This window comes from Psammomys obesus, unplaced genomic scaffold (genome assembly GCF_907164565.1).
Source record: "Psammomys obesus unplaced genomic scaffold, mPsaObe1.curated_primary_1811, whole genome shotgun sequence".
In the NCBI taxonomy this organism is placed as follows: domain Eukaryota; kingdom Metazoa; phylum Chordata; class Mammalia; order Rodentia; family Muridae; genus Psammomys; species Psammomys obesus.
Window position 1 is genome coordinate 13,718,124 of NW_026592666.1, and position 12,321 is coordinate 13,730,444.

A 12,321-nucleotide genomic window follows, 5' to 3' on the forward strand; every position below is an offset into this window, starting at 1 on the left:
GGGCTTTGATGGTTAGCAAGATTAGAGCAATGGCCAAAGCCGAGGTGAATAAAACCTGCTTTGTCTGCCACTGTCTCCTCGTGTCACCCTGACACAACAGGAGCAAGCATCTCTGATGAAAAGACTGTGTGCTCCAGGCCAGGCAGGGCAGAGTATCACAGTTTAAATGAGGGGCCAGAGGACACCTCAGAGCACACTGGAATTCAGTGACACGAGAAAGAAGACTGAAGCCAATCCTGACCAGGACTACACTTCTCATAAGTTTGAGGTGTATGAGTTTCTCTGTCCACCGACCAATTTGAAGGGTTTTTGAATGTTTGCTTTATCCAATGGCCTTTAGCTGAAGGGGCCGATTTGTATTATGGAGGGCAAAACAAAACAAAACAAAAAAAAACCCTTTATCAAGCTTCCAATTTAAATGCTAATCATATGCATGATAGACCTTCACAGTGTCATCTAGGATGGCATTTGACCACACACTGAAGCAACACACCTACAAGCTGACACAAAAGAACCAGAAGTGGTACAGCCTTCAAGAGCCACACTCAGTGACGGGTTTTCTTCAGCTTGGACTCACGCGCAGAGGTAGGAGGCCTGGTTAGCTCATAGTTCCGGAGAGCTAGGTTCTTGGCTCTAATGACATCGCAGCACGTTAGCACGCCGTGAGCACCACCAATACCCTTGGCATTGTCAAAAAGATTTAAGCAAAAGCCCCCTGCCCTGACACACAGCTGACATCCTAAGGCATGACTGTAAACTGCCAATGGCCCATTGTGCACCAAACCTGCAGACAAGTACAGAAGACGAGGCTCTCAACCTACACACCAAGAATGTCACTCTCTACTGGTCCTCAGACATCCACAAAACCTAACACCCACATTCCAAAGCCCCCTCTCATTCCTGTGGCACACACTGGCTCAAATCTGCTAGTTTCTTTTTTTCAGAGTAGCTGTTTTCAAAGGGCATGAACACATGGCATAGTCTCCAGAATCAATAAACGTGAGATCAGACAGAAATGATATCCAATCATGCAGTAAATACTGCACACCTGGCATAAACACTGAGAGGGAGTTGCGTGCACTTGTCTAGGAAGGTAACCATGAGAAAGCATCCATCTCATGTCCTGTCACGTGACGACTCTCCTGTCAGTCTTGCTCCCACCATGATGACAGCTGCAATGGTGTGATGGAGTTCCGGGCTCATCACCAGAGCTGGCATATTAAAATTATGACCTGACCAGGCTTATAAGCAGCTAGGGATTGGCATTTCGTTACATAAAACAGAATAGACTAACGATACAAAGATGAAAATTAGAATCACCCAAGTACCTTTTACCCTCCAGCTCTCTCCACAGTGTAGATGGAGCTTCCACTGTGCTTATAAAATCCCATCTGGCTCTTCAGCGGGCAACTCTCTACTTCTCTACTCTGTAGGCTCTAACATCAGTAGCTGAGTGGCAGGACAGAACATGGATATCACTTTTGCATTCTAAAATCCACTGGTTTGACAGAGTGGGAACTCAGACCCTGCACACAAGCTGCTGTCCCCACCCCACCTCCGCCATTCTGCTTAGCCATGGCTGGACGGCAGAAAGCAGATGGCGAGGCCCTGCCAGCATGGCCTCAGATGCCCCGCCAGGCCTTGCTCTACATTACATAAGGTCATCAGCAAGTGTGTTCTAGGGTGCTGACTCTGGATGTGTCCTAACACAGCCTCCTGATCACTCCTGCAGAGGTCACATCTGGGTATCCTCAAGGAAGAGGAGAGTCCTTGCCCATGCTCAGTTCTGAAAGAATTATGGAGGGAGTTCTCCAGGTTCACCTTTCTAGGAGTGTGCTGGCATCCTCACAGGACCCCACAGAGCAGGTGATTATACAGCTCTTTTCAGCTCCAATGAACAGAATAAAACTGGCCCAGGGGCCTTTGAGGATGACATAGCTACAGAGCTGTGCTACTCCAGTCATAACTAAAACTGGGCATTACCATCTTCAGACTTTCCAAGATGAACTAAGCTTAAATTAGAGGAGTGATAAGAAGGATTAAAAGAAGCAACAATGTAGATGTAGAGGATTGGCCCTGGCATCCAGGGCGGCCAGGAAACACCACTTGGACCTTCCTGTTCTCCTGATGATGGTAAGCAAACCACCAATGCCAGCCTCAGCAAGAGCAGTCCCTTCCCCCAGCAAGATCTGCTGACGTCTCACTCTCAGGACTGAAGAGGTGGCTGCCAGCCAAGAGCCGAGTGGGTGAACCAGTCAGCCAGCCAGCACAGCCAGCAGGCAGCTAGCTGCCTAGGCACACACATGGCGTGTTCCATGGTATTCACACTATTGTCTGTGTTCAGACCCAATGATGAAAGGGCCTTTCTTTGAACTGTTTCAGCTACACAGATAAGAAGTGAAGGCATAATAGCCTTTTTAAATTGTATAAAATTCACTATCTGAGAAAATTAATAAAAAAAAAATCTAAACCTCAGGCAGAGGAAACCGCACCTCCTTCGTAGGGGACTTCAAGAGCCCTGGGAAAAAGGGGAGGAAGCCTTACTTTTGGGACCATCAAGTTCAGATAGCAGTGAAGGGAAGAATGACAACTGAAGCATAGGGGTGAAGACAGACTACCTCAGCAGCACGGCATTAACGCAAAAATTGTGAGTGTTTACAAGGATATGATTCTGAGATGGAAATTAAAAAAGCAACAAGTCTCCAGTGTGAGCTCAGAGGGTAAAGACACTGTTGTGTGCAAACACTGTGACCCAAACTGGGTCACCAGAAGCCACACAGAGTGGACGGTGGACGGCAAGAAGCACCTCTAAAAGTCTTCTGTCCTCCACACGGGCCACAGCGTGTCTGACCTTCCCAACCCACATCATGCACACACGCTAATAATACTTCAAACAACCCGCACAGGGGCTGTGAGGGCAGGAGAGCAGCACCAGCGCAGGCCTGACTACAGCCCTCTGACCCTCTCCTGCCGGAGCACGCCACCACAACTCCTGACATACAGGCAAATGGTTCCCCTCTCACAGATGAGGAACATGAAGCTTTTGAGGCTGTTATAACTTTACTCAAGTTCACACAAGTTTCTCAAAGGCAGAACTGGGGCGTGAGACCAGATCATTCTGACCGAGGACCTCAAATTGTTAAGAACTGTTACAATCCATATTAGAAACCACTAACCGTACCGTCCTGAAAATTACATTGTAAAATAGCTCTATGAAGCACAATTTACACAAGACAACATTCCTGATCTTATATCACACAATGCAGTGTGGCTGGCATAGAGTCGAAACTCCCCCTGCTAAACCTAGACTGTTCTTATCCCGTGTCCTAATCCAAGCGGGGCTGCCACCTGTGTCTGCTCTGTGTGAAGATCGGAGGGCCCAGTGACAGGAATAAAGATGGCCATCCGAGAACAGATGAGGACCGATACTGAAGAGAGTAACTCATTTTCTTCTTTCCAGTCTCACATGCTTTGGTAGGACTTCAGCAACGGTGCTGAGAGTTGCCAAGACCCCAAGGTCTGTTTGGTAGAGTGAACACAGTCATGCACACCCAGGCGGTGTCTTGTCAGCTTGACACAGGCTAGGGTGTTCTGGGAAGAGGGACCCCAATTAAGAAAATGCCTCCATCAGATTGGCCATCTGAGTAATATGAGAGCCTAGCCCACCCGGGTGGCGCCACTCCTGAGGATATAAGCTGGCTTGCGGGAAGAAAGCAAACTGAGCAAGCCGGGGAGAATAAGCAACATTCCTCCACGTTCCTGCCTTTGCTCCTTTCTGAGTTCCTGCCCTGACTTCCCGCTATGCTTGGAAATAATAAGCCCTTCCCCCTCCTCAAAGTTGCTTCTGGTCAGTTTTCTGCTATGGTGACAGAAAGCAGAGGGGAGCAGCATACTCTCTGGCAGCACAGAGCTCCGCCCACTCTGAGCATGAGGGAGGGCAGTGGCCGGCCAGGCTGCGCCGGGGCTGGTGGGTTGTTCTGGGGCTACTGGCTTCATCAGACGCCAAGAGTAACTACCTCTCCAGGGATGCTCCTGCCCCTGTTTGATAAGTGATGCTCTTTTATGCTACATGAGGGGATCAGAAAGGACTGAAGCAGAGCAGCAGACAAAGAAAGAAAAGAGCTTCTTGCTCAGTGTGGGCTTCTGCAGTCGGTGTTCCTTGAGAGTCCAGCCGGTGGCGGAGCGTTGGAGGGGCAGCTGCAGTCCTGGTGCCTGAGGAGAACATTGAGAGTGACTTCTACTGAGAGTTCCAGCAGTTCCAGGGATGATTTTCTCAGAGGAATCACATTCCTGAGACTACAAACAGCCTCTGCTACAGTTGAAGAGGCACAGCCAGGGTTCCTGGGTACTCTTTGCATTTGCTGCCCGTGGGGTTAGAGGTGGCATGGCTCAGAGCCAGGCTTGGGCAGAGGTCGGGCCTGCTGTTTCTGTCATCACCACTAAGGCTCCCCTGGTATTTGCTTTTCTTTCCTGGGAGCATTTTTGGTACAAGATAAATTAGAGCCGAGATGGTAGCGCAGACTCCGGAGCAGGAATGCCAGCTGAGTTGGAAGGCTTTGCACAGATCCATCTTCCCCCACGTCCCCCACGCTGTTGATGGCTTTCCCTGACAGTTCCCCACTGTGTGCCTGCTATCTGAGAGCTGCACCTTGTGTCTGCTTCCAAAGAGGACTGTTGTGCTGGGCTGTTACTAAAATGTCCTCTTTTCTGACACGTCTCTGAAAACAATAAGCAAACTGGAAGAGCACTAGTCAGTGCTTACCCACTTTCCGCCGTAGCCCCGACAGCCTTCAGGGACAGATATGTGCTTTGCAAATGTGCTTGAAGCGTAATTCTAGTACCGCTAATCCAGCCATGCTCTATGAGAAGCTGCCTGAGGAAGCGGCAAGCTCGCTCATATTGTGTTTAGAAATATGTGCAGTACTACACACACAAAAAAAACAACTAACGAATATATAAAGAATTCAAAAAAGCAATAACCCCAATCATCTAATCAATACATAACCAAGTGAATAAACAGTTTTGAAGAAAAAAAAAAAAGCAAGTGAAAAACCACCAACAAACACACAAAGACTATTCCCCTGTCAAGTGAGAACATGGCAATGAAAACTACACTGAGCCTGATTTTATCCCTATTCCCTAGGCAGAATAGTTCGCTTCAAGAAAGCCAGTGACAACAAGTGCTGGCGAAGAATTGTGGGAAAGGAGCCTTCATGTAAGGTCGGGGGGATATAAATTAGTGCAGCCACTATGGAAATCAGGATTGGTATGCTTGAATGATCCCGCTGTACCTCTCCTGGGAATACGCCCAATTATCACACCACAGGGACATCTGCTCACCCATGCTTGCTGCAGCAGTATTGACTACAGCCCAACTATGGAACCAACCTGAGGTCCATCAAGAACTGAATGGAAGAAGGACATGTAAGACACACACACTGACACACATACACAAATACACACATGCACACACACAATTTAAAGGGGACCACTTGGACTGTTTGAGAAGGAGAAGGGAATTCGTGGTCAGGAGGACAGGAGAAAGGCAGTGGATGTAGAAGATGGGTAAGGCACATGCTGCACTTGAATGAATGGCCGTGGTAAAACCAATCACGTTGTGCGTACATTAGTTAAAACAATAGGGCAAGACTGAGCAAAAGACAGGGGAATGCACTTGGCAGCTTTATTTCCGGCTGGGCAATCTCCTTTATGTTCACTTTTCTCCCATCTGAAAGTCTCTGGACACTTGGACTTTTCCTCAACGGCAGAAGAGGCTGGCCAGGAGTCTGGGAGTGTTCCCTCGGTGCTGACAGTCGGGTCAGATCCTAGGTCCCATGCAACTGCCTCCCGTGAAGCTGGGGTCCTCTTCCCTCCTCCTATACCATGTCACTCACATTTTCTCTTCCAGAATATTTTCCTGAAAGCTCCAGTTTCTAAAGAGTCATTGTATTTTCTTTATCTCTACTGCCCATGACCATGCTGTTTTATAATACACTAATTACATGGTTTCAGAAACCCCAGGACTTGGCTGGTTCTAAGAAACATGTGCCCACAGCCAGCCTCTGCCTACCATCCCACACATGTCACATGGAGACTGCTCTTGCTTTTCTCTGTGAATTGTGCACATCTTTTTCCTTTCCCTCCTCTCTGCAGTGTTCCTGCCTCCAAACCCTTGCCTTTTAGACTCTACATTCTTTAAATCAGACTTCAATGTAGCAGGGCATTACTCCCTAACTCTTCAGTGCTTTAGTCAGGTCCAGCTTCTATGCCGTGAACTGGGAGACGCTCAACAACAGTTATTCCCAACCATCTAGAGGCTGCAAATCTGAGATCAAGGCTTGGTTGGACTGGGTCCTGGGGAGGGCTCCCTTCTGGGCTGCAGGTTGTGTTCTCTCCTGGGTCACCTCACAGAGCCTTGTCTTCTAACACCATCACAGTGAGCTTAACTTCGGGCACCCAGATGGTGCACAGATGTCACTGGTCTCACAGCAGGTAGGGGGTGCCGTGACCTATGACTCCGAGTCTGCTCTGCTCTGACCCCTGTGCTCTTTGCTGCTCAGGGGTCCTACACAGACGCCCACTGACTGGACACACGCTGTCCTCTGGCATACACCTACCACATAGGTGTGGAGGAGGAGACAGTAGCGGGGGTGGGAATCTTAAGCTTCTCTGTTTTACATTTTCCCTGTTCTTTTATGGTCTTTTATGAAGCTGAAGTTCTGCCTTCATGACACACGCTACTCATTACCTCACACAAACTACTCTGACCTCTTCTGTGTTGCTCTCCCTTCTAAAGCACAGCTATTTTCATCCACGAGGGCAAACCCATGACCAATTGACATTATGTACACCATAAGACCTCATGCTCTTAGGTATTGACAGACATTTGTAGGACAGAAAAATAATGTTACAAGCTAACAAAATAACCGTCAAATATATTATTTTCACAGTAGAAAAACAAATTGGTGTCTGCATGGCTTCTAGATCTTAGGTTACTAATATTTCAGAAACTCAGAATTAAAAAAATAACATTTTAAAATTGCTGATTTCACGGTTTATCTTTGGATTCTTTCAAATAAGTTTCCCCAGACACAGAATCAGGAAGTTCAAAGATTATGCATTAGATTGGTACAAATTGTATGTCAAAGCAACCTCATTTTAGAACTACAGTATGCTTCTCCGCTCCAAAGCTTAGCAAACCTATTTTTCTGGTAGAATATGGACTAAAATAAATTCTTAGTGCATAGGGTACGTATTCACCCATATAACAAGGTTTTGAATCACACACACACATGTGCACACCCAAACAGTTTGAAAACGGGGTCCTCCCGAACAGATGTGGCTTCTTAAATATCAACAGCAACCTCCAACCTCTTCAGAGCAGCGAAGGCCTGAACAAAGCCTCGCTGTCAGGAGAAAATCAAAGCTCATCCAGCAGGAAGCTCGTCGTAAACGGACATCAGCCATATGGAGCCACACAAATGTTTGTTATAAGCATCACCCAGAAAAGAACGGCCGCCCTGTGTTCTTTCCTTGGTGTTCAGTGGTTGAAAGTGTAGAGAAGACTCCACCATGAAGAGCCCCCCCCCCAGCACAGACCCCACACCAGCACCCACGTCCACTCACACTTCGCTCTGGCTGGCATGAGGTAGCTAGTGGCTACCTTCACATTTCTTTTTACATTTATTTTATGGGGGTAGGGCTGGAGGGTGAGCATGTGGCTTGGGGGTACAGGTACCACAGCTGGCATGTGGAAGTCAAGGACAGTCTGCAGGAGACAATCTTCAATCCTCTCCTTCCACCATGTGGGTTCTGAGGATTGAAGTCAGGTTGTTAGACTTGGTGGCAAGTGCCTTCACCAATGCTTTACAGGAAATCTACTGCTGAGCCAGTTCCCAGTGAAATAAGAATTTCTGCAAGGCCGTGCACCAGACCATTCCACAGTAAGATCAGTGCACGCAGAGTGGGGGCTAAGGTCCTCTGGTCAGTTAGGGTGTTAGGGTGTCAGGGCCTGTGGCCAGTGCCCTAGGGACCCGGCTCCTGAGGAGCTTCCACCCTCAGGATGTGGGGAGCCCCAGATGGCTGCTGACAATTGCCTGGCTATTTTCCATTCCTTTAAAAACTATTTTCAGTGCTAAAAACAGAAAACATCAACTACAAGCCTGTTTTGTTTTGTTCTAAGACAGGTATGCCCTGCACCAACTGAAAAATTCAGCCCCCAAAGACCGAGGTAGATAAAACAAAACGTTCTTCCTCCTTACTTTTCACCGTGAGGTACATGGACTTGCTGACGTCTGCGCCCACATCGTTGCTGACCTTGCAGAGGTAGTAGCCACTGTCTTCTTCCACAACGTGCTTGATCAACAGGGAGCCATTGCTCAGGACCTGGATTCGGCCATTCAGGGCAATTGGCTGGAACTGGGGGACCCCAGCACCTGGAAGAGAACCCCAAAAGGAACCATGATGTCAAGAGCAATGATTAATCTTCACTTGGAATGTGACTGCATTCGGAATCCTCTAAGACTGAATCCTCTATGTCTGGGCATGTCTGTGACGGCATCCAGAGATCTTTAGATGAAGAGGACCATCTGTGTGGCAGGATCACCCTACAGTCTTGTGTTCTGGGCTGAACACAAAGGGGAGAGGCCCCGGAGGGACAGCATTGCTTCCCAGTCTGCTGAGGTGGGAGGAGTCCCAGGCACACATCCCACTGCCATGAACTTCGTCTTGTCCACCTCACGACAGACAATATCATATTAAACTGTGAGCAAAAGTCCACCTCCCTTCTTCAACTTGCTGCTTGAATTTTTTTCTACAGCAGTGAAACAAGAAAGTGCTTCACAATGAGGATAAACACATGGACAGCAAGATCAAGTTCATTCAAGTACAAGCACACTCAGCACACTTCACACAGGCAGTCTTGGGATATGCCAAGTCACACCTTTCCCGTAACATTAGTTATTTAGAGAAAACCACAGTTACTTCAAGTGACAGTATTTCAGAGAATGAGTGGGAGTGCTTATACATAGTTTCTCCATAAAATGCCAAATTTGATGAGTGTTAAGCAGCTGATCAATTATTCAAAGAAATCATAGTAGAACAAGCCCAGAGAACACACTGCTCATCTTGTGAACAGACTTCGTTCTGTTTTCTGGATTTAATGTGGATGTAAACAGGAGCACGCTCCTCTGGGGACACACCATGTAGAGCCCTCACTCGCTGCACATGTCCAGGAGCACACTGGCTCTCGGTGTGGCTGTGACAGCAGAGAAGACAGTGCACTCCCAATACGATTAGACGCTGTTTGAATATGTGAGTCAGGTTATTGTGCGAAAAGACTGCTTCCTGGGAGTGCTCACAGGTGGGTGTGCTAGGATCATGGGTGTATAAGAACGACTCACATGAAAAGCCCGGATGAAACTCTTGGGAAAGGATCTTAGGAATAACCCAGCAGAGGAAGAAGGCCCTGGTGGATATCTGGGCAAGCAGGGGCTTGGGGAGCCTATCACACTGACTGGAGGGTGGCAGCACATGGAGGATGAGTCCTGGGACAGTCAGCTGTCCTCCTGTCCTCTCTTCTTTCTCTGCCCGAGAGTCTGGGCACCCAGTAGAGAGTCAGCATGAGAGCTGATGGTTTTCCTACCCGAAGCTCACAGTGGGGTCACAGACACACTTCACTAAGAACCGGCCCGGAGCAGACCAGGTCTTCGGTGCCCACCCTTCTTCCACGGGGATTTCCAGCAGCACAGCTGTTGTGTGAGTCTGTGCATGTATATGTGGATTCCGGAGTGTACACACTGCCTGTCTTTCCCTGATGTCTGCTGCAGGGACTCCAGAGCTGGGTGTGAGCCTCTCCAGAGAAACATGGGATTGACTGTTCCTGAGAGGCTCTTTCACTCTGAGTAAGACAAACAGAACCTTGACATGGGTGGCTTCTCTCAAGACAGAACTGCTGCAGAGGGCGTGCAGCAAATCGATAAAGCTGAAAAGAGGCTGGAGAGGTGACTCAGTTGGCTAAAAAGCACGGGACTGAGTCAGGTCCAGGGCTATGTGGTCTCGTAACCCCAGCCCTGAAGAGGCAAACACAGAGATGGAGGGCCCCCAGGCAGACTGAACAACCAGTGCTTTGGGATGGCCAGCCCCAAGTTCAATGAGAAATCCCTCTGGGACAGTAGGTAGAGAGCAGTTCAGGAAGCTGCTAGTGCTGCCTCGCCTGGGAGTGTGTGTACACAAGTACATGAGTGTCAAGTAACAAGAGGCCTCCAAACGCAGTGCTGCCGACAGTGGGGCGACGGTCCGAGGGCAGACCAGGCAGGACTCTGACCAGGTAAACACAAGGGTCCCCACTGTGTAACAGAGATCTGGACTCGGCACTCTGCAGGCATCTCCTAGGCAGGCGTCTGTTTGTCAGGGAAGTCACTGCTTCCCTTCTCTGCTACCAACGTCAACATCTTCCAGCAAAGGGCTGTGAGTAACTCAAACAGCCTGCGACAGGCCAGGGGTCCCACACTAACTCCCAGGCTGTCCTACCCCCATGCCACCTGCTGCTGCTTCCTGCCCTGACAAAACCCACCCCACTCCACCCTAGCTGCTGTTCTCTACCCTCTGGGCAGCCTGGCTGCTTGCCTGCAAAAAATTGTTCTTTCCACCCAATAAATGGTCTGGTTCTTGTGGTGCTCATTACAATAAACACATGAAAATAATACCCATCCCTGAACACATACATATACATACTATACACATACAGATACACACACAGACTCTCACACACACACACACATACACATACAGACACACACACAGAGACTCACACACACATATACACATACAGATATACACACAGACTCACACACATATGCACATACAGATACACACACACACATATATACACACATATACACATACAGATACACACACAGAGAGACATACACACACACACACACACACACACACACACAGATACACACATACACACAGCTGGAAGATTCTCTACTTCTGCCAGTGATGAAGGAAGCCAGAAGGAAGCTGTTTGCCCTCTTCAGCATCATAATTTGCCTTCCTTAGAGTGAATCCAGGCAAGTAGGTAAACATAATTACAAAGAAGTAAATTGCCTAAAAATGAGATATGAGCCCTGTAGAACAATTTACTTTCAGCACATGATAGGGGAGGAGGTCATAGGTATAACACAGCATGGAGGAGGACTGAAAAAAGCTGTGACCTGCTTCAGCCTCCGCTTTGGACCAGGATCTACCAGAAAACTATGGGACTCACCCCCGCCCCTCCCCCTCCCTTAGAGCACAGAAAGAGAAGGATAGGAGAAACATAACTCTATCGGGAGCAGAGGAAACCACTGAGCAAATGCATAATAATTTGCATAAACAGGAGAGATTCCAATGAAAATTTAAAAGTATTAAAAAGAGACAAAGTCATAAAAAAGAAAATACAGTGATTATGTGTGCGAAACATAATCATGAAGCTTATTAGCAGGACATAGGAGAGGAAATGACCCAGTCAGCAAGATTCATCCATATTAAAACAAAAAGAACAAAAGAGGGACAGATATAAATCATTCACTACTCTCAAAACATTAATTATCATCATAGAAGAACAAAGAAAAAATCTATAAAATGATTTGTTTTATTTTATAAAAATAACTTTTAAATGAGAAAAAAATTAATACCACTATCAATCAATTTGACATAATGAGCATTTACAGAGCTCCACACTCAGCGACAGTGGGGCAGGCAAGTAGTAAAAGACTCCAGAGCAATCACTGCAAGAGACACCGCCTAAGCCCAAGAAACAGAGCCTGAACCCAAGAGACAATGCTTGAGCCCCATAAGACAGAGCCTAAACCCCAAAAGACACCGCCTGAGCCCAAGAGACACTGCCTGAACCCAAGAGACAGAGCCTGAGCCCAAGAGACAGAGCCTAAACCCCAAGAGACACTGCCTGAGCTCTAAGAAATAGAGCCTGAACCCAAGAGACACTGCCTGAGCCCCATAAGACAGAGCCTAAACCCCAAAAGACACTGCCTGAGCCCAAGAGACAGAGCCTGAGCCCCAAGAGACACTGCCTGAGATCTAAGAAATAGAGCCTGAGCCCCAAGAGACACCACCTGAGCCCCATAAGACAGAGCCTGAGCCCCAAGAGACACTGCCTGAGCCCAAGAGACAGAGCCTAAACCCCAAGAGACACTGCCTGAGCCCAAGAGACAGAGCCTAAATCTCAAGAGACACTGCCTGAGCCCAAGAGACAGAGCCTGAACCCAAGACACAGAGCCTGAGCCCAAGAGACACTGCCTGAACCCATGAGACAGA

General features: G+C 48.0%; 1 protein-coding gene across 3 annotated transcripts in view; it reads right to left on the reverse strand.

The window, feature by feature from the left end:
• Window positions 1-12,321, reverse strand: part of Dscam (DS cell adhesion molecule) — a 527,122-nt gene that overhangs the window by 163,265 nt on the left and 351,536 nt on the right. For all 3 annotated transcript variants that reach the window (XM_055614797.1, XM_055614798.1, XM_055614799.1), the window contains exon 11: window positions 8,262-8,435. In XM_055614797.1, the coding sequence (XP_055470772.1) occupies window positions 8,262-8,435 (174 nt within the window). The remainder of the gene's footprint in view (window positions 1-8,261; window positions 8,436-12,321) is intronic.